The 21254-nt window shown below is 48.5% G+C and overlaps 6 protein-coding genes across 6 annotated transcripts; 3 read left to right on the top strand and 3 right to left on the bottom strand.

Moving 5' to 3' along the window:
- Window positions 1-3489: 3489 nt before the first annotated feature.
- On the bottom strand, window positions 3490-4483 carry HD556DRAFT_1272502 (uncharacterized protein). Its single transcript, XM_041299194.1, has 2 exons — window positions 4312-4483; window positions 3490-4245 (listed from the first exon to the last, which is right to left on the bottom strand). Exon 2 carries the CDS (start codon window positions 4242-4244, stop codon window positions 3594-3596), a length of 651 nt encoding a protein of 216 aa, XP_041158609.1. The 5' UTR covers window position 4245; window positions 4312-4483; the 3' UTR covers window positions 3490-3593.
- A 1447-nt stretch (window positions 4484-5930) lies between these two features.
- Window positions 5931-8195, top strand: HD556DRAFT_1444945 (WD40-repeat-containing domain protein; the record flags this gene model as incomplete). Its single annotated transcript, XM_041306859.1, has 6 exons — window positions 5931-6992; window positions 7048-7122; window positions 7177-7452; window positions 7504-7776; window positions 7826-8008; window positions 8169-8195. 6 exons carry the CDS (start codon window positions 5931-5933, stop codon window positions 8193-8195), a joined length of 1896 nt encoding a protein of 631 aa, XP_041158608.1.
- A 510-nt stretch (window positions 8196-8705) lies between these two features.
- HD556DRAFT_1444944 (cytochrome P450) lies at window positions 8706-10906 on the bottom strand (the record flags this gene model as incomplete). Its single annotated transcript, XM_041306858.1, has 12 exons — window positions 8706-8858; window positions 8907-9200; window positions 9252-9428; window positions 9478-9488; window positions 9542-9581; window positions 9634-9692; window positions 9744-10051; window positions 10101-10115; window positions 10169-10239; window positions 10293-10374; window positions 10430-10473; window positions 10523-10906. 12 exons carry the CDS (start codon window positions 10904-10906, stop codon window positions 8706-8708), a joined length of 1638 nt encoding a protein of 545 aa, XP_041158607.1.
- Window positions 10907-11103: 197 nt separating this feature from the next.
- Window positions 11104-12030, bottom strand: HD556DRAFT_626215 (uncharacterized protein). The gene is made up of 2 exons (XM_041311126.1): window positions 11818-12030; window positions 11104-11732 (listed from the first exon to the last, which is right to left on the bottom strand). The coding sequence occupies exons 1-2, from the start codon at window positions 11842-11844 to the stop codon at window positions 11301-11303; spliced, it is 459 nt and encodes a 152-aa protein (XP_041158606.1). The 5' UTR covers window positions 11845-12030; the 3' UTR covers window positions 11104-11300.
- Window positions 12031-13209: 1179 nt separating this feature from the next.
- HD556DRAFT_1528242 (WD40-repeat-containing domain protein) lies at window positions 13210-16107 on the top strand (the record flags this gene model as incomplete). Its single annotated transcript, XM_041309376.1, has 9 exons — window positions 13210-13792; window positions 13848-14296; window positions 14351-14416; window positions 14472-14723; window positions 14777-14977; window positions 15037-15510; window positions 15562-15735; window positions 15866-15889; window positions 15949-16107. The coding sequence occupies 9 exons, from the start codon at window positions 13210-13212 to the stop codon at window positions 16105-16107; spliced, it is 2382 nt and encodes a 793-aa protein (XP_041158605.1).
- Window positions 16108-19951: 3844 nt separating this feature from the next.
- On the top strand, window positions 19952-21242 carry HD556DRAFT_1240083 (kinase-like domain-containing protein; the record flags this gene model as incomplete). The annotated part of the gene is made up of 7 exons (XM_041298091.1): window positions 19952-20035; window positions 20085-20227; window positions 20300-20404; window positions 20461-20583; window positions 20655-20778; window positions 20842-21012; window positions 21072-21242. Coding segments are annotated over 7 exons (921 nt in total), but the record flags the coding sequence as incomplete, so codon positions are not given.
- Between the last annotated feature and the right edge of the window lie 12 nt (window positions 21243-21254).

The raw sequence follows: 21254 nt of genomic DNA, 5'->3' as shown, positions 1-21254 counted from the left end.
ATGGAGAACCTATTGGAAGCGTCAGAGGTAGATTTAGTGGACGAAGAGACTCACCTTCAACTTGCCTTGGCAGTTGCCCAACCAGAGCCCACCTTGCAGCAGGCGTTAAACGGACCGGATGGAGTAGAGTGGCAAGAAGCTGTTGATTACGAGATTAGTCAACTTGAGAAGTTGGGGACGTGGGAAGTAGTAGACTTACCTCGTGGCTCTAACCTCATCCCCTGCCATTTCGTTTTGGCCACGAAACGTGGACCCGACGGCGAAAAACTCAAACTGCAGGCACGCCTCGTTGCCAACGGCCAGAGGCAGCAATTCGGCGTCGACTACTTCGACACGTTCGCGCCGACAGCCAACATGAGCACCATATGCACCGTGCTGACAATGGCGGCTCAGAACGACTGGGAGATCCACCAGGTCGATATAAAAAGTGCGTACCTGTATGCCAGTATCCAGGAGGAGATTTACATGCGCGCGCCACCCGGCTATCTCACGGAGAGTCAGCGAGGAAAGGTGTTGCGGCTGCGAAGGAGCTTACCTGGTTTGAAGCAGGCCGGTTTTGAGTGGGCTGAGGAGTTAGCGGGAGTCTTTGCGAAGATAGGATTCACCCGGTCCAAGGTGGACCAGGCAGTGTACTACAGGTGGGCACCGGGAGAACACGTCGTCATCACCGTTTCCGTGGACGACATGGCCGTCACCGCCAACAGCACCTCCCACATCACCCGTTTCAAGTCCCACCTCCGCGAATTCTTCGAAATCACGGACCTAGGCGAGCTAAGCTGGTTGTTAGGCCTAAAGGTAACACGAGACCGTGGTGCACGTACCTTGACCCTCTCCCAAAAAGCCTATGTCAACACGATCGTCGAACGCTTCTACATGGGAGACGCTAAGAGTGCGCAGACGCCGATGGAGCCAACACTTACCTTGTCCGTTGAGCAGGGACCTGCCACAGTGCAGGAGATCCAGGCCATGCGCGACGTGCCGTATCAGCGAGCCATTGGCTCGCTGATGTACGCAGCCACTAGCACCAGGCCTGATATAGCATTCCCCGTCGCGACGCTGTCGCAATTCATGCGCAATCCTGGTAGGCCCCACTGGGAGGCCACCAAAAGGGCGCTACATTACCTCAAGGGAACGGGAGACTACGAGCTGACACTCGGTTTGACGGACGGCGGCCTTGAAGCCTTCGTGGATGCAGACTGGGCGTCCCAACCCCACCGACACTCGATGTCCGGGTATGTCGTTCTATTAAACGGAGGGCCAGTGGCATGGAGTGCCCGTAAGCAACCACTGATCGCGCTATCCACGGCAGAGGCTGAGTATATCGCCCTGACCAGTGTGATACGCGAATTACTTTACCTTCAGTTGCTCATCGAAGAGCTCTACGACCCCGTCCCACATCCCATTCCCGTGTTCTGTGACAATCAAGCTGCGATAGCATTAGCATCCAATGGAAAGTTCCAGTCACGCACCAAGCACATCGACCTTCGATACCACTTCGTCCGCTCACACGTCAAGAACGGCACCTTCAAGTTATTCTACTGCCCCTCCGAGGACAACGTCGCTGACGCCTTTACGAAGGCGCTCCCACGACCACGACTCCAGAAGTTGAGGATGCTGATGAGCGTGGCTTGCGCTCGAGGGGGAGTGTTGGACTACGAAGCCGAGACGTCCGAGACGAGAGAAGCCGAAGGATCCGAGATAAGGATGTCCGGGAGGTGATAGGTACGAGCTCAAGCCAAAATGGACATAGCCGAGCGGTGGAGTGACATCGGCTCGCATCCTAGATTATTTTCAGTCTCTCATTCATATATTCAAGTTCCTGACACACTTACTATAAGACCAGTACCAGTAGCGCAGGTGCATCTCAGTTTCGTTCAAGACACTGAGATGTACGTTCTAAAAGTCACCTAGAGTTGTTAACACGTCTAACGTTAGCTGTAGCTTTCTCGTTCTAGGTAGACGCACCGTTTGTAATAGAGTTTCGTTCAAGACACTGAGATCTTTCTCGTTCTAGACTCCTCGTTGTTCTCGCGCTCGTTATAAACGCCTTTACTACGTACTGCAAGGTCGACGTTGTCACGGCACTAGTAGTAGTGTGTACCTGATAGTAGTGACAAGTACGAGATTATCCTACGATTGATTTTTGTCGTATCTAATAATGTGCTGTGCTACCCGCTGAGCCACCTCCTTGGCCATTCCACTTCGTTTTACGAGGATCTCACTGATGATATCCACCTTTTTCAAGTTGGGACGTCTAGTAACTTGCCTCACGAACTTGCTTATGAACGACTCGGACTCGGACGCAAACCATCCTTGTCCACCGGTCCATCCTTCTGTGTATGCATTGCAATGAAGCTCAACCAATCCACGGACTCGGTGCCTTGATTCATGCATCAACTGCGACCCCCTATACTGCGACTCCTTATACTTCATCAGGAAATTCTCACATTTACTTGATGTGCTTAAATGACTTAATAAGCACAAATAAGTAGGAGCGCTGGATAAGCAAACACTGACTTATTCAGACCAGTCGATCTCTTATTTTCGTCTTAATTTCACTTATCGCTCTGGTAGTAAGATGAAAAAGTGATCATTCAGTACAATAAGTGAAGTAATGAAACACGACAAAAAGTCAATTAAAATAGGATTTAGAAAATGAGCGAATACTGTTAGACAAAGCAGTCGAAATTGCGAGTGAACAAAACTTCAACTGTAATACTACGATGAAGAGCAATATGAAGGTGGCGGCAGTAAAAACTTGAATGGTACAAAACGCCGTGATGCTGACAGATCCAAGTTTTCGCTGTTGCCTCGCTGGTGAAGTGGGAGGTAAGCTGCAGACCTGCGACTGGTGGGAAAGGACTGTGATCAGCATGGCTTAAACTCGAAGGAGAATCGGCACACTTACAGTCTGCAAACGGTGGGCAACGACTTCCGAGAGGTGGGTATTACTATCAGCATGGCTTGAGCTTGAAGGAGGATCAGCACACTCACAGTCTGCGAATGGCAGGCAACAACTTCTGAGATGTGAGAGGCGGGTAACGCCGCGAGTAGTAAGCATTCTTCTGGTGAATAACAAAAAGGTTGCATCGACACGCTTATTCCTAAACGTGCGAAATTCAACTTCCGTTCAAAGCTCCGCCATCCACACCAGCCACATTAATCGGTCTTATATGGGTGAGCGGCTTCCACACTTTTGTCCCTCCTAGAGTTAACACTCTAGGGACAGCCCAACCTAACCAATCGCACCACACAAGACTCTGGTTCAGCGGTTCGCACCTCAGATGTTGGCCTTCGCATGCACGGCTGAGGTGAGGTACTCACAGTTTCACATATTCACCTTTACTTACTTCGAGTAGTACACGTTTACCTTCGCGCGCACGCGGCACAACTGAGAGTGTCTGTTTGTTCCAGACCCGTGCGCGAAGTATATTCATCTTTTATTGTTACCAATCGCATACTAACATATTTGTCAAAAAAAAATGTATTACCGCACTTAATTCACTTTCGCGTCTTATACTACAATATTGATTTGAACCAAGTTTGTAAAAAGTGAAATCAGTAGAATCAGTAACATCAGAGGTTTCCTTTTTTTACTTAGCGACTTTTTTCAGAGCAATAATATGAATCAGACCGAAAAGGAAATGTGAGATATTGCTGATGTTGTCTCTATTCCTCCTGCCGGACGTGTCCGACCAACTAGTAGTATTTGCCGCGGTTATGCATGCGTGTCCCGTGGGCCTGATGCCATGCTTCTCGAAGTTGCCTATATTCCGCGTGTACCAGTCTTCCATCGTTCGCTCTCTTTCGAGGTTTGTGACTACTAGCACGAGCGGCACTCTTTCCTGGCAGAGAAATTCGAAGAACACCCTATAGTTTCTCTGCATGGTTGCCGTGACTCTACTAGTACCTCCATGTATGCAAAAGAGCAAGAGGTTGATACCTCCACGTTTTTTCAAAGTGTCGATGAGGTCGTATGCATTTAAAATTGCGGAGACATACTCTCTGGTGTGTGGCAGTAGAACCTGAGGGTGCCCATACGAGTCGAGGCCGACCGTATCAAACACCTTGTATCGAGTCCCATTTCCAAAGGTTACTTGGTACTCCGTCCAATGCAGAGTACAGCGGTGAGAGTCAGGTGATATGTGCGCAATCTGTTTGCCAGCCATCAGGTTGATGACGGAGCTTTTGCCCACTCCTGTTTCTCCAAAGATAATGATGTTCGGAGTCAACACTGGCGCCATTCTTATGTTAGACTCACAGTCAGTGATATTCCGAGACCCTTCAAGTTGGACATAACGGGACTCGTACCTATGTACTGTGGTGATTCCGCGCTGTGCCGTTCAATGGCAATTGCCCCAGAATGATCCTATTTGTAACTGGTATATATGATACGAAAGGTGTTGGAACCACGCCCCCTCGGTGCGTTTTTTATATCATCCTTTTGTCTCAAATGTTATGTAAATGCTCAGTCAGGTCAGGGGTGCACCGGTGAGATCTGAGATCTGGAGAGACACGCTGTGTCTATTTGCAGAGACTTCGAACTCAAGAACAACATTGTGCTACATGATATTGTATTTCCTGAGTTATTACTGTGAACACAATATATCGTCGAAGAGCCGACCTGTCCTTGTTATGATGAAACGAAACTTCGAAGGTCCTCATCAAACAATTTTCGACCCTCCCCATTGTCCCGCACTTACAAGCACTCTATCGCGGACCTACTAGTATATTATATACTTTCGCAGGCTGCGGCGGGTGGGCCCGTAAATGTACTTCATGAGCTGAGGATCGGCTCGAGTCAGCAAGTTAGCATGATCGTTGGTGCAGGTCAGGTGGGTGGCAGGACGTTTTCAGATTGAAATCACCGATATATCGAACCTTATGCCGGTGGACGTCAGGCCATCAGAGAATGAAATAGAGTGTAGAGATGTTCGGAGTTCGAGAAATCGATGCAGTGTCACAGCGGAACTCATAAGTATTGAGCTGGCGCATAAAGAAAAGTGTCATTGTTTTAATGAGTGCCCTATGGCAGGCAAGACGGCTGACTCAGAGGCAGCTAGGAGAGATGGGTCAGCATACGCATGCAGACATGACATGACACTTGGTTGAATGGCGTGAGCAGAGAGTCGAAGAACGACACCCATCAATCAATCTCATTAGATTGGAAGTCAACATCTGTATTCCATGATCTGTGGCCACCACTAAGAAGCATGTCAAATGAGGTCCTTAAGTCGTGTAGACCTGAGAAACGCGCAATCAACGTTCTGTGTTGACACGAGGGATGGGTCAAAGGCGAGAATAAGGCTGTGTGACAAAGCGTGCAGGTGATGAGCGAAGATCATCTGTACTGACCAACACTTCTGTGAAGTTCTGATTCGAAGACACACCCAGTATTGGATAAATATACAGGACAAACACCAGAAACACGATGTACTCACCTGGCATGCCAGAATTCCCTGGGCACTGTCTCTCGCACCGCACATGCTATGACAGCTCGTCCTGACGTCAGTAAGGACTGCATTGTGTTCTGGACGGGAGTACAATTTTGAATGATTAAGAGATAGTCAGAGTTCGGAGTACATATGAACAATAACGTTGGTTCTTGGAGCAAATGATAGATAGACACGAGAAGCTGCGTCACTTACTGGTCGATGTGTCGCCTTGAGAGAACACGACTGCAATTGGATAGTTGGAGATCGTTGTTTGCAAACATCAACCGATGCGAGATGAACCTAGACGATTAGCGCCGCCTCGAGGAAGCCATGCATGCCACCTCCAGGACATAAAAACTCGCCTGTCTTGCCAGGTTTCCCCCAAGCAACAGACCAGCATATTAACTAGTGAGTGCTGGTCGAACTTTTCGGCCCCATAATTGATCACCACCCGTGGCAGAGTCAGATTGATCCACTAGATTGGAATAATGGGCTATGGCTGCTAGATCATGTGCAGTGCAAACTCCCAAGGAAACCTCGACCGCATCGCAATCCAAAAGACTAACTTTTAAGTACAAATTTGAAGGACACGAAAGGAAGATTTGGGATTTCGTTTTCTTGCACGACAATGTCCACATCGTGAGTGGTTCGTCTGACGGCACGATGTGCAAGTGGAACTGCGACACAGGACTTGTTGTCGGGAAACCATGGAAAGCTGAGGGAGAGGATATATATGCATTGGCGCTTTCACCAGACGGGAAGGTGATTGCGTGTGGAAGGAAGGACGGAAGCGTTCAGCAGTGGACTACCGACGGAAAGAGGATCGAAGGTGTTTGGACTGGTCATAGCAAGGTAGTGCAGTCCCTCTCGTGGTCACCTAGCGGAAGGCATATTGCCAGCGGGTCAGGAGATGGAACAATCCTCATTCGAAGAGCAGACAGCGGAAAAGTCGAGGTGGGCCCGATCAACATGAAGCAGAACCACTGTATGCGGAGTCTTGCGTATTCGCCTTCGGGTGAGAGAATTGCATCAGGCGGGAGCGACTGTACGATTTGCATTTGGGATACGAAAACCGGCGAGCTTATCATTGGCCCAATCAATGGCCTGGGGTTAGATGTAACGTCGTTGGTGTGGTCGGCCGACAGCAGTAAACTGTACTCGGCATCAGACACATTTGCACGTGTTTTCAACAGCACATCAGGCGAATTACTCCATTCCTTCGAGCACGATGATTCCCTGTATTCGGTCGCACTTTCTCCCAAAAACGATGTCCTCGTGTGTGTGGGCTTCCAAGGTGTTGCACAGCTATGGGACACAGAGTCCCACCAGCCACTCGGCCAGCCATTCTACCAGGAGTATAACGGATGGCTTCTCTGTGTATCGTTCTCTCGAGACGGGAGATACGTAGCATATGGCGGAGATGATGGGGAATTCACTCTATGGATGCTCAAAGACGTAGCTGCTCAGCTTCCAGCACCCACACCACCCCAGCAAGGTGATGGACAAAGCACACAACAAAAAACTCGGCCTAGCTCCCCATCATTATCATGCCTTGACGTCAGTGCTTTCACGTTTGTCTGCCTGTCTTACTTTTCTCACAGTGCCGTTGCAGGTTGATGCTACGAGAGGTGGTGGCTTCATCGAGGAGGCACATGACGACCCATATAATAACAACAACTTCTTCCAGGTGGAACTCTTGTTTTCATGCAAGAGCACCGGTACTGATATCACGTACTCATAGTTTTCGCAGCAATCTCTTCCATTGCCATCGCCTGGCTTCCATTTACCCTCCTTATTTTCGGCTCGTCGCTTGTTGAATGTCATTTCTCGACGTCACTCACCGCCAGACGAGTCCGTTCTACAAGAACGCTCCAAACGTGGTTTCTTCGGTCGTCGCGCTCGCTCAAACTTGTCCGTGGAGCTTGCAACCATCAAACCCAACCAATCAGTGCCAGAAGGGAAAGTGAGAGAAGAGGATGGCGAAGGCGAAGGCGAACAGGGTGGAACTGTTGATGATGTACGTGTTGTTTCGACTCTCGCAATGTCATCTCAACACAATGGCTGTCAGCGTGCTTCTGCGAATGATTCGCTCGGCGCCAGAAAGGATAAAGGCAAACAGCGTTCCACCGCCCACCTCGATAGCGAAGATAATCGAAACCTCTGGAAACGACTATTTCAGCCTCAAGGAAAAAATCCAACATCTGGTTGCCTACATTCCACCACTCCACCTGCATGTGCTCCCCAACAAATACTGCACAATCCCTGGCACTGGAATTCCAGCTTATTTTTCCCAGGATCTTCCAGATGTCCTGTCGATATTGCTGCTTGCCGTGATGAAGATGTAAGTAACTCGTTATCACCCCTTTCATATTATTTAAATCACTCTACAGAGATACGGCATTGTCCCTGAGACTGATGCGGAAGCGGCTGCAGCCATGCTACGCACGAATGACGATGTGGCCAGCAGTTCAACGCAACCGGGTCAACTTACAGTGGTGGCATATCTGTCTCAAGGACAGCCCATACAAACACAAGCTTCGAGAAGCGGTCCAGAAGAAATTCTCTATGGAGGAGTAAGCTGCTGCGGATTTTTCTTTGGCTATCGTCGTCGTTCCAACGTACATCAGCATGGGTCCATTTCTTGACACTATGGCATTCGATAACTTATTTATTCTTGTTCGTTGTACATGGGTTATCTTATTGAACTCTGCACCGTCTTCCCCATACAAGCAGGCTGATTCTGTACAGGCTGAAATCTAATAAGTCGTGTATCCCATGTCCTGTAACATGCACATCTCCCGCACCTTGCTAGCTCCAACCTGGACTCTTGCTTTAGTTTAAACCATGTCTCAAGTTCAGGACTCCACGTCAGGAAAACGTGTGGTAGTACCTCTGCCCTTGAGTAAAACACCTCAAAACTCCACCAGAATCACAAACTTAAGAACGATGAATGGTAAGTAGTACCACACCCAGCCGATAACAAAAGCATACATTGGAAGAAGATGAGCAAATCGACCAGAATGTCGATGCCATAATAAATTTATCAGTTTTTGTGTACACTACTTATCACTTCAAATCCATGGGCGTCGATGTTCTGGGAATGCTCCGCTTGGCAACAAAAAAGATAGCAAGGATAGCGCATACAAAGCTATATAGTGTCCATATTACAATACCAATCGCACATACCTCTTCTGTTTTGAATACAAATCAAGGGTTTTGGTCGCGAATGAGTGGGGGGAAATATAGTAAAATCTGGTGCAGCGCAACCAATCATTCATACCGACGGATTCTCAAAGGCACTCCAGTACCATCCTCTCCAACAACCCGTGGACGAGGTAAAATCCCCCTCGCAACTTCGACTGGGGTATCTGGTCCATCCCGCATCTCAAACACGAAGTTCTTCACCAGAACCGATAAAACCGTCTGTATCACAGTGAATAACGTCCAAAGTTCCTGATCCGCATCACTCACCTTGAACTCCATGATCGCAAAATCTTTTCCAAGACACGTCCTCGGGCCATCAACGAATGTCAGCAAATGCCTATGACCTTGGACTTCCTTGGCCTTCCCACCGATGCCGTCTTCAGTCAGCCAACGGTCAGGCTTGAATTCCTTTGCGTGAGGTCCCCAGATGGTCGAAGAGCGATTGATTGCCGCAATTGATACCGTGACCAATGTCCCTTTTGCTATGGATATACTATCCGTCATGTTGCCAGACATCGTGCGCACAGGTTCGCTCAAGGGAATAACGTCATCTGCTGCTGCCTGTGGACTTAAAGTTGTCGTATCTATTCACATGCAGACATACGCACTCACAAGACGAATGGATTCTGGCACTGGAGGATGAAGTCGTAGGGTTTCATGCACAACCGCATCCAGGTACGGGAGGCTGGCCTTTAATTGGTCATATGTCGGATCAGGGCCAAAGGCAAGCAGTTCCTCTCTAAGCCTGGTTTGAACATCGGGGTGTCGCGATAGCTCGATCAGCGCCCACTGATCATCACATTAATAGCGTGCAGACGCAATCATGCAGTAAACTCACCGTGAGACTAACTGTCAACGAAGAGTCAGCCAGTATGACAACAGCGGGCAAGAAACTGACTCACCGGATGTTGTCTCATAACCCGCGAGAAGCAAGACCCTCATCTGCGGGATGTGAGCTCGTAAATCACGGCTGTGATACATCGTCTTCACGGACCTGAGCTATTACTTCCTCCTCCGACATATGTAACTCGGTATCTTGACCTTCGGATTTAACTGATCGCCGCATTAATTAAGAGACTACGATGAATCTCTCAGACAGCGTACTCAACAATCCGATAACAGAATTTTCCTGGCCTCTCTCGCCTATGTTGACATCCTTTTCCCGGCGGCTGCGAATCAACAATTCGTTAGATATTTGTCCCATGGTGACGCTAAGTTTCTTGAATAGATTCCGCCGCTCAGTGGGGATCTTGAGAATGATGGGAAATACTGATGCGAGCAGGATGAAAATATCGTTCGCTGCTGAAGGTTGGTTGCTTCCAAATGTATCAAACACTTCGGTCACGCTGGCGGGCTTTCCATCGAGCGAGCCAAAATCATGGGAGAAGCCAGCAATGCCAACCGTGTCCAAACTGATGTTCCGTCAGTTCAAGGCGTCAATGACAAAATATCTTCGCGTACGATATATGATTCATCCTTTGAGTCGTTTCGATTAGGAATGGCACTTGCAAGTCAGAAAAGCTACGCACCAGTTCTGGACCTCGATTACAGCGTCGCCATCTTTGCTCGATTCAAGGACAGTATCCCATTTTCCTTTGGCCTGTAACGTATCAAGTTCAGAGATGCTGCATGTCCCGCAACGTAAATCCTTACCTTGTATGCTGAGTCATAAAACACCGATGTGAGCTTCCGAATGGCTGCATTACTGAATGCTGGCGTGAGGGCCTTCCGCTGCCTAATTCGCGGGTGGTAGGTAAGTCGCTTGCGCAAGGACAAGAGCTGAACAGTACCTTTTGTGGGTTTCGCCCTGAGCCCATAGTAGCCCTTTGCCAACCTGACAGGAGATATGAAACAAACGAGGTAAGATGATGATGTTAACATACTGATGCCTTCAGAAGTGCCAACGAAAGGGGCGTATGCACATATGTCTCGCGAGCGTAGAAATGTGCAATAGCTCTTGGGTCACACAGCACGACTCTAGTCTGCCCGAGGACGCTCGGAGTCATATACACTACCCCATATTCCGTCGCCCAACGTTCATAGATTGCACCACTATCTTGAGTTATGGCGAGGTCGCGCGAAACGCCATATAGGAGGCTGGTACGAGGCGGACCCAGCAGTTGAGTCGTCTTCACTCGCCAGCGAAGCATCCTTAGGACTTTGACAAAAGCCCATAATGCAGCAAATGAACAAGCAACGTGAAATGCGCCACCCGAACGTACGGTTGTCCAGAGACTTGATGGAGAGGGGATGGTAAATAAATTCATCGTTATGTTTGTGTCGAAGTGGGATCTATTGGGAGATCATTTATAGGTTGCCATTTCTATGGATGCTGAGAACGGCGTGGGCTACGAAGTTGAACGGCTTGTACAGGCACAGGACTATGCCCAACTGCGCTCGGAGCCGGCGCCGTTGTTTTTCGTCAGCAGGATTATTTATAGAAGCCGAAACCTGTGTATGATTCGGAATAAGACTGTGAGCACTACTTGGACCTAAGTACCTGAATGGGCGGGAGTGAATGATAGAACACCATCGCGATGATGCAAATATCGAGCGGAAGCCTATTCAGGCTTGAAGCTTAGATTAAGCTATGCACGTGATACTACTGTGTGCCGCCGCAAGGACTAGCACGCGCGTAACCTTCTCCGGAGATAAGTACTGTTAAGTTGGTGGGGCAGGGGCTCCGGGCGTAGCTATTTTCACGCGGTCGTGACGCGGCCGTGACGCTGCGTGACCATGTGACATGGCACTGACGCGGTATGTGCTATGGTTGACGCGGCACTGATAGTAGGTCTTGACGCGGCATGGAGTGTGGATGTTGATATTAGTACAGAGACTGCGAAGATGTTTGGGAGAACTTGTCGTGGTGTGAGTGGTGCTTGACCCAGCCCAAACGAGGCTTTTGACATGCCATGGTTGGGGCTTGACGTGGTGGTGCGGAGTAGTATAGAGAGTTGACCGGGTGCTTGACACAGTGAGACAACACTTGACACTGCGTCTGAAAATCAACATACATGAACGAATTAGGTAATACAACAATACAGGATTGACGCGCGAGATGCATACTAGGAGTGTGGACGCAAAGGAAAAGCACTGTAAATTTGGTGAGAAGTGAATACAGCACTATAGATGAAACCGAGGATTGGCCAGCAGTCCCATGATTAAAAACGCAACATACCACCCCATGGCCACACACATGAATCATTGCGGCGCGACAGGCTGTCACCGGATTGATGCATGTTACCGAAGCACGAGGATAGCTGGTATCAACTTCAAGAGGTCAGGGATCGCCCCTCTGCCAAGCGGTACCTCGTCCTGTATCGAGTGCTGTACGATTTCTCCACTCATGCCACGACCATGTGTCTTCTTAGTGGAGGATATAGCATCGAGTCTGTTGTAAACAACTTGACGTTAGTATGAATTTCCTCGCGCCCGAAATCTAATAAGTGATGTATCCAATGTCCTCTAAGATGCATATCTTCCCGCACCTTACTAGCTCCAACCTGGACTCTTGCTTTAGTTTAAACCATGTCCCAAAGTCATGAACGCTAAGTTAGCGTCACAGCGGAAGCCATCCAGCCAGCGTGAAAAGCCTGAGACTTGGACGATGCCTAGCAGAACACATGCTCAGGATGACATGAGCATTGAGAACATAATAGCGGTTATGCACATAGAAAGCGAAGACGACCATGAGGTTTAATTGGTTACAGCAAAGATACTTTTTGCCAATCCATTTGATGAACTTTCGAGATAAAAATATAGATGAGCTTATAACGGTAACAATCACATACCAGGATACCATAAATTTGCTAATTGCAAAACGCGTGACCCTCGTTCGACCGTTCATTTGTGTTGCATTCAGCCCAGATCTCCCGGCTGTATCCGAGTTTGATTTGGCTTGGCGCTCACTGAATTGCGATAATGGCACCAAGTATAGCTAGAAGCTGCAGGATGCACACTGTTCCGATCAACACTGGATGGTTCTCGTCTGGGCGCATATGAGACTGGGACAATATATTCTGATTCAGCATCTAACACCGAATGAATCTGCACCAACTTAAGAGCGCCGAAAGCCGAGAGCCCGAGTTCGCTCACTGGCACCTGGTGTGTCAGATTCATCTCCATGTCTCTTGGTCCCGCCCATATGACCATGCAACTAAAAGGGCCTCATGTATGCCATGATAGCCATCATGACATCGGCGAGTATTGCAAGGTGTTGTGCTGTTTTTTTGAGCAGGGACAGAGCTTTTAATGAGCAGGATGTGGCGTTTTAGGATTCAGAGTACTTATGGGTGCCCTGGAGCAAACTACTTTAATGGGCGAGAAGCTGCGTCACTGATATCGAATATCACCACGCTGTATATATCGCCATATGAACTTTCTCTCAACCGAGGATTAGAAATGTCGTGTAGAAGCCATATTAAAGCACTCGCCATCCTAGCTTGCTTGTCCCCAGGCGAGAGATAGTAGAGCACTGGTAAGAACCGGTGAACTGTCATTGAACCCATAATTGATCATGAGCCACGTTACAGCCAGATCGAGGCACTAGGCACCTTATCGATAACGAGCCATGGCTGCTAGACTCTTTGTGGGGCAAACCCCCAAGGAAGCCTCAATCCCGGTGCAATCAAACAAACCAATACCAAAGAACAAGCTTGAAGTACGCAAGAAGAGAATTCGAGATTTCGTCTTCTTACACGACAATATTCACGTTATGAGCGGTTTGGAGGACGGCACGATACATAAGTGGGACCTTGACACAGGACTCGCTGTTGGGAAGCCATTAATAAGCAAGGGGGGAAGGATGTATGCAATGGCTCTTTCACCGGACGGGAAGATGATTGCGTGCGGGAGGGCAGATGGAAGTGTTCAACAGTTGAACACCCATGGAGAAGTCATGCTTCAAGGTATCTGGAGGTGTCATAGGAACTGGGTGCGGTCGCTCTCATGGTCTCCCAGCGGAGGTCATATCGCCAGCGGATCCTTCGATGGAGAAATCCTGATTCGAAAAGTAGAAAGTGGGGATGTAGAGGTGGGCCCAATCCAGACGAAGCAAATTGGTGTGTCTGCACTTGCATATTCACCTTCGGGAGAGAAGATTGCATCAGGCGGGTACAACGCTACAATCTGCATCTGGAACTGGCCAGCTCACCGTCGGGCCCATTAAAAACCTGTGGAGCTCTGTGATGTCGGTGGTGTGGTCGTCAGACAACACTAGACTTTATTCTGCATCCGACTTCTTTGCACGTGTTTTTGATAGCGAATCAGGTGCACTACTCCATTCCTTGGAGCACGACCATATATTGTTTTCTGTTACGCTTTCACCCAAAAACAATCTCCTAGCATGTGTGGGCAGTAAAGGTGTTGCACAACTATGGGACACAGAATCCTATCAGCCACTTGGACAGCCATTTCACGACCACCTGACCCTTCGTCATGTGGCATTTTCTCGAGACGGGAACCATCTAGCATATTGCGGAATGGACGGCAAGGTTACTCTCTGGATGGTGGAAGACATAGTTCCCGATTTTGAAGCATCCACACTACCTCAACAAGATCATGGACAACTTGAAGCTACGCAACAGCCTGAAGAGACTCTGCCCGAGCTACACCAAAGAACTCAACCCCAGTCCCCACTAGTGTCTTCTTTCCTCGACGTTAGTACTCTTATATTTGATGGCTTATCTTGCTCGGCTCACAGTCTATCACAGGTTGATGCTACGGGGAGTGATGGCATCACCGAGGAGATGCGCGATGACCCATACAATTTTTTCCAGGTATACATTATGTTTGTCACGCGAAGGGTCTAGTACTGATGATAATTGTATGTAGTTTTCTCAAACTACTCTTCCTGCCACAACAGCGAAATCCCCTCGGCCTCCCAACCCGTCCCCAGCTCAACGCTTCTGGAAAATAATATCTCGGTCTGTCACATTACGAGAATGCACCAAGCACAAGCTCTTGGCATGGCGGGTATGCTCAAATACATTCGTTGAGCCTGCAACCATAGCACACAACCAACCAACACCAGACGAGAAGTTGCGAGCAGAAGAAAATGATAAGGCCAGCATCCAAGATGCCGATGTAAGTCGCGTTTCTGCTATTGAAAAAATCATCTCAATGCAATGGGTGATCAGTGCCCCATAAATGCTGGCCTGGGCTCCAACAAACTAGAAGCAGATGAAGGCCAGCCACGTGGAAGGTCTCTTACCAGTACGCAAAGCTCACCTGCAGAGATTTGGAAATGGTCGATGCATACTCGAGGGAAGGATCCTACATCCGTCAGCATGGCTCCACATCCAGAAGTCGTCGAGGTGTTTGCCGTGCGCGGGTTCCAGGTAAGCTTGGGCTTCACGTTTTAAACATTTGTATTCTTAGTAGAGACGGGGAATAACAGAAATACATGGCTTTGATACTGAAACGCAAGACAAAGTCATCGACAGTAACGTGCAAGACTCCTCTGGCTGTAGATCACACGAGCGGGTCTTCGCAGCCGGCTCCATCCTGCCCATCTCACACACTGTCATCTCAACTCGACTGCGCTCAGCGCGGTTCCGTGCATGATTCGCTCAGTGCCACGAAGAATATTGGCAAACAGCGAGATGATCCTCCTGCCCACGCGCAGAGCTTACCCTCTTATGATCGCACTCTTCCCGCCCACTTGGATAGTAAAGATGGTCGAGGTCTCTGGGAACAGTTAGTGCAGGCTCAGGGCAAAAGTCTCACATTTGATTCCCTGTGTCCCAGTACTCGACTTGCAAATGCACCCCAACACAGAATACCACAGAATTCCCGGCACTGGAATTCCAGCTCAACTCCCATAGGATCTTCCAGATGTCCTGTCGATGTTGCTGCTTGTCGCGATGAAAACGTGAGTTACTAATCCTCCCTCCCCTTTCATATAATTGAGATCACTCTGCAGAGATACGGCATTGTCCCTGAATCTGATGCGGAAGCGGCTGCGGCCATGCAACGCACGAATGACGATATAGCCAACAGTTCAACGCTACCAGGTCAACCTGCAGAAGTGGCGCAGGTTTCTCAAGGACGGCCCATACAAACACAAGCCTCGACAAGCGGGATAGAAGAAATTGCAGTAAGCTGCTGTGGATTTATCATTAGTTGTCGTCGTTCCAATTCGCTTCAGCCATGAGTTCATTTGCTGAGGCACTCTATGTCATTCGATAACTTATTTGTCTTTGTTCATATAAATGTACGGCTTGTAGGACCAGGGGGTGGGATGGTATTGGGTATGATAGATTTCCTATTGCTCGTGGTATTTACAGTAAATCTATCATTGTGCTTGTAGTCGTTTGAATCGCATTTCCAACAGGAAAGGCTCTCAGGTGGAGGTTACATGGTTACAGCCGATGCAACAAGGTCAGCCATCGTAGTTTTCAAGAGACTTGACGACAAAGCGGTCTTTGTCAATCGTATTTACGACCGATCGCAACAAACTGCTAGTTAACGTGATTATCAGGGAAGGTCATCTTGTACTAACATGGGATGAATATCCTTACAGCACAATCACTATAAGCACAATGTACTCCCGTAGCATGTGCACACCTGTCTCTCGTCTCCGCATTTTTCGCATGCTATGATAGCTGTGTTGTGTCATCTTCGCGGAAGGGAACAGTGCTATTTAGAGATCGGAGTACACGCGCTCTGAAGAGAGTTTATCATGAATACGTGCGAGAGGTCATGTTGACCACGACAGTGGGCATTGCGTATATGCACATTGTGGTTGCTAGTGTGCTGACATCGGGACCCGGTGGATGATCGTTCGATCATGATGGGAACTATCCACCTGATACGGTCATAAACTTATCGTTTGCAGCCGAAATGCTGTGAGTATTTGAACCTGTCAGATGAAGTAGCGTCAACCTTATCAGTGTATCCAACACATAAACTGGCACCACTCATCTTGCTATCCTGCGACCAAGTAAGAGACAGAAAACAACCCGGTGAGAATCGATTTGAACTACTCCACCCATAATTGATCACGAACCGTGTCAGAGCGAGACTTGATACCCCGGGAACCTTACCGGTGACAAGCTATGGCTGCTAGATTCTTCCACAGGAAAGCTTCAACTCCTAGGAAAGAATTTGAGGGCCACGAGAACATTATATGGAGTCTTGTCTTCTTGCGCGACAATGTTCACATCGTGAGCGCATCGCGAGATGGCATGATGCGGAAGTGGAACTGCGATACGGGACATCTTGTCGGTGAACCGTGGAAAGGTACAGGAGGAGACATAACCGCACTGGCATTGTCACCGAACGGGAAGATAATTGCGTGTGGGAGGGTGAACAGGGGTGTTGAGCATTGGACCACCAACGGAAAGATGATTAGTAATTGGAAGGGTCATAGAAAGGCGGTGCGGTCGGTGTCGTGGTCTCCAAACGGAAAATATGTTGCCAGCGGGTCCGGTGATGGAACAATCCTCATCCGAAAAGCAAGAAGTGGAAAATTACAGGTTGCGATTGACATTCGGATGCTGCCAGAGCACCGATATGATATCGACTATAGAAGCTGGGAGGAGGTGTGGAGCCTTTCATATTCACCTTTGGGTGATAGAATTGCGTCAGGTTGGAGCGACCATACAATTTACATCTGGAACACAGCAAATGGAGAGCGTGTCATTGGACCTATTGGAGGGGGGAACGTCGTGACTTCGTTGGTGTGGTCGGGCACTAAACTCTATTCCGCCTCCGACAGATTCGCACGTGTTTTTGACACTACCACGGGCCAACTACTCCATCACTATGCGCACGACCATGACCTATATTCAGTAGCTCTTTCACCTAAGAACAACATCCTGGCTTGCGTGGGGTTGTTCGGTGTTGTACAGCTATGGAATACAAAATCACACAGACTCCGCCGATCAGTCAGCCAGGATCCTAAAACCATTCATTGTGTGTCATTCTCGCGAGACGGGAGATACCTAGCTCATGGCGGATACGACGGGAAACTCACTCTGTGGATCGTCGATGTCAACGCTCCTAAGCTTGCGCAGCACCAAAATCAGCCTAAGTTCATATTTCATGTTAGTACTCACAATTGATTGCCTGCTTCGCCTTTCTCACATGAACATCATGATCACAGGCTGATACTGCAGAGCCATCGGGTTTCCCTCAGCCCCCCAACCCATCCTTGGCTCAACGCTTATGGAACATGATATCTCGACACCGCTCCCCGGCACATAAGTCTGTTCCACGAGACCCGCCGCCCAAGCGCTCTCGCCGTGCACGCTCGAAGTAATCTTAGACAATTACATTCTCACCAACGATGGAATAACAGAAACCGATCGTAATACCGCATCGGTAGTAACGTCGGCGCCACCCTCACTGCAGCTCATGAACGGCACGTAGCAGCCGCCGAGTTCATCCTCCACAGCCATGTTGTTGCAAGCCTTGTCAGGACAAGGATCATCGCACACTTTCGTGTGCTCACATTTTGTCACCACTTACCATACCACTCACGACTCGGATTCACGTTGGAGCATTGAAGGCTCCTGCAAGAGGTTCCTGCACAATATATATTTTCCACGTGGACACTACCGCTAGAATTCTTTAGTGCGACCATGTCTTAGATTTCTCTATGAGGACGGAATTCTGGCAGCTTTCTTCGTCTTCTCTTGCAAATTCCTCTATTGATAATTACACTTCTATTTTCTTCAAAGTTTCATCAGTGTATATATGTTCTCATATGTTCATCATCTGGACATTCTTGACACTAGAGCACATATCTCGATTCGAAGTCAACGTGTAACGAAGTTACGAACATAATTCACCAGCTGTACAGTGAGGTAACAATTGATGAGACCAACACTCTAGATCTAGGCCTCAGGATCAGCCAGGAGACAAATTCGCAAGTCTAATCAACGCTCCTGCCATCGGTAACCACTGTGAGGATCGCGCATGGGCTTTTAGAAGAGACGCGAGTCGGCCACTGCATTAGTTGAGCTTTTACACAGGCAAGGCTCTGTCGATGTTACGACTGCCGGACTAATGCAACAACGTTATCACGACTTGCGGCCACGTATTTGCAGAAGACTTGACGACAGTGTTTCCGTCAAACGTTTCAACGACCGACTGTGACGCAACGCACTGGTGATGTTTGCACGAGGGTGGTAGTTTTGTTGGTCGAGCCTGTGGTGGATTTCCTATCCAAGAATATGCTGATCGCCCGCCATAAAGCTAAAAGGGAAGTAAGCCACTCTCTCAACTGAAAACTTGACATTCACGTGGATTGCCGAACAGATAGAGGACTCGAGCATCATAATTCCAAATTAGCTTCTATATGACGTTTATGTGTTAGAGTTGTCTCTATGAATAACGGTGTCGTTGGCCTGCTTGGATCACAATCAAACATGCAATCAGCTTGTAAGAATGGGTTTGGGAGAAATAAACTCGCACCTGGAAACGGTGCTCAGCTTTTTGATCCGCCTGGGAGAATATCGAAGGAGTGTAGGTGGGTTGTCCACCACTTGGGACACGTGTCACGAATCTGCATACAGGAATACCCAGCCTTATAATTTGCGAGATACCCGAGGCTGCGCTCCCGCGATGAAGAGCTTAGATATTTTGAAGTATATTACCGGGGATCATCAGGTCCAAGAAACCTGTTCAAATATTGCACTTGAAAAATAGTAGAACGCACCTTTCACTGGCCAGGCTTTATCAAGTGTGTTCGAAACGATACATGTAATTAATAAAGTTGTCGCTTGCCAGGTACCGTTCCTTGTCGCTTGAAAATAAGCTGTTGATGCTTTGAAACGCATTTAGCAATTGACTCACCAGCGGCAGAACGCTCAGCTTAATAGCTCGGATGGTGGTACCGCCTCATTTGGAATGATGATAGATTTCAAAGGTTCATACAATTATGTGTCGGTACGTGTTCTAGTCGGTCCCCGAGCTCTGATCTAAAGAATTTAAGAACGTCGGCGGTTACGTCGTCATTGTCGGCCAACGCATTGTATGCGTGCGAGAGTGTTATTCATAGATTGATGGTAACGTGACTGAGAAGTTAACGACGCGTTATTTACTAATGTTTGGGTAGTGTTCGAGTGTGATATGTATATGTGAGACTGTGATTCGAATAAAGCTGTTCCACCAATTTTCTTGTTACTGACCTCGTTGGCTCTGACTCTGCTCATCACAGCAGACGACCACGAGCAGTGTTTCGTTCTAACTTCCTCTGATTCCCATTCACGTCTACCAGTGTACTTGTATACCATTGCAAATCCCAAGTCTCATTAAATACCACAAGCATCTAACTACCAACTCATTAGCATCCAGCAAGAATGACCATGAACACCTCAGCACCAGAGGCCAACGACGTCTTCTCCCTCTCAGACCATCTTCTTGCAGAACGTCTTCAGTTCGTCAAAGAGGTATGTCTCGTATCCCCTCTTCCGAACGAGTTAAATGAACGTCATATAGATTGGCTTCGGAAACTGGGGCAGCGTTTGGCTTTGCCGTCCCAAATCCAGTTCCTCACCCAACAAGCATAAGGATGTCGAAGTAGCTGTTAAGCTCGTACACCGCTCCAAGACTAGCACAACGGCCGCACGCGTGCGTTCGCTGTAAGTCCGCTTGCCTCGTGGCCCGTCTAACACAGATTTTTGACATATTTTCATATCTTCATTTATGCGTAGATGGAATGAAATGAAGATCGTGCGCTCGTTCAAGGCCGACCCACATCCCTCGATCATTCCATTTCATTCGTTCATCATCACCCCGTCATATGCGCTTATCACGATGTACGTTACTTGTCGCGTTTTTAACCTCAGGGTTGACAAATTACGTTGTATTGCAGGGCATATCTACCAACCCTCGTTCCCGTCGAGGTTTCCGAACCACGAGCAAAAGAATGGTTCCGCTCACTGTTGGGTGGTGTCCACTTCCTGCACGAGCGTGGGGTCGTGCATAACGACATCAAGTACGTTGTCAACCCTTTCCGTCCGTGCCTTTTGTCCTGCACTTCACTAACCAAATTTGTACGTGCCACAGACCTGCCAACATCTTGCTCTCCCACAAGAATATACCCGTATTGGTCGATTTCGGGTTCGCAGAGAAGTACGACCTGTCTTCCCCCAAAGCATTCCATAGTAATTTGACATACGGCACCCCTGAGGTTCGCATTTTCTCCGCTCTATTTTTGCGTTCACGTGTCATTTAAACTTTGTGCGACGTGCAGTACCTTTCTCCAGAACGCGCTCGTGGTCTTCCCCATGACACCCGAAAGTCTGATATCTGGTCACTCGGTGTCACTTTTTTCGAGATATTGGTTGGTCGCACGCCGTTTGAACATGAAGAGGGCGAGCAATTTGCAAGCAAAGCCGACTTGGAGAAGTACTGGGGCAGGACGGTGAGTATCTGGGGTTTTAAAGTCTAACGAGCAGATAATTGATGACGCTCATCGCATAGATGCGTGGCAAATGGGTAGGCGCATACACCATTCCCAGGCCCGTGGAGAAGCTGCTCAAGCGCATGATTGTTCCCAATGCTGATTTGAGGTGTACGGCGAAACAGGCCATGGCTGATGTATATTGGCAGATTGCAGGTGCAGTTCCGGACAAGCTTGTACATAGCGAGTCACGTTTCATCTTC

This window comes from Suillus plorans (assembly GCF_016647745.1).
Source record: "Suillus plorans strain S12 chromosome Unknown HD556scaffold_40, whole genome shotgun sequence".
NCBI lineage: Eukaryota > Fungi > Basidiomycota > Agaricomycetes > Boletales > Suillaceae > Suillus > Suillus plorans.
The sequence above is the reverse complement of the archived record's forward strand: the minus strand, read 5'-3'. Positions and strand labels throughout refer to the sequence as shown.

Coding starts and splice junctions, on each gene's coding strand:
- HD556DRAFT_1272502 (XM_041299194.1), bottom strand. CDS start 4,244: ATGGCGCCAGTGTTGACTCCGAACATCATTATCTTTGGAGAAACAGGA.
- HD556DRAFT_626215 (XM_041311126.1), bottom strand. CDS start 11,844: ATGATTCATGTGTGTGGCCATGGGGTG. Junction 11,733..11,817: donor ATGTGTGTGGCCATGGGGTG/GTATGTTGCGTT, acceptor CCAAATTTACAG/TGCTTTTCCTTTGCGTCCAC.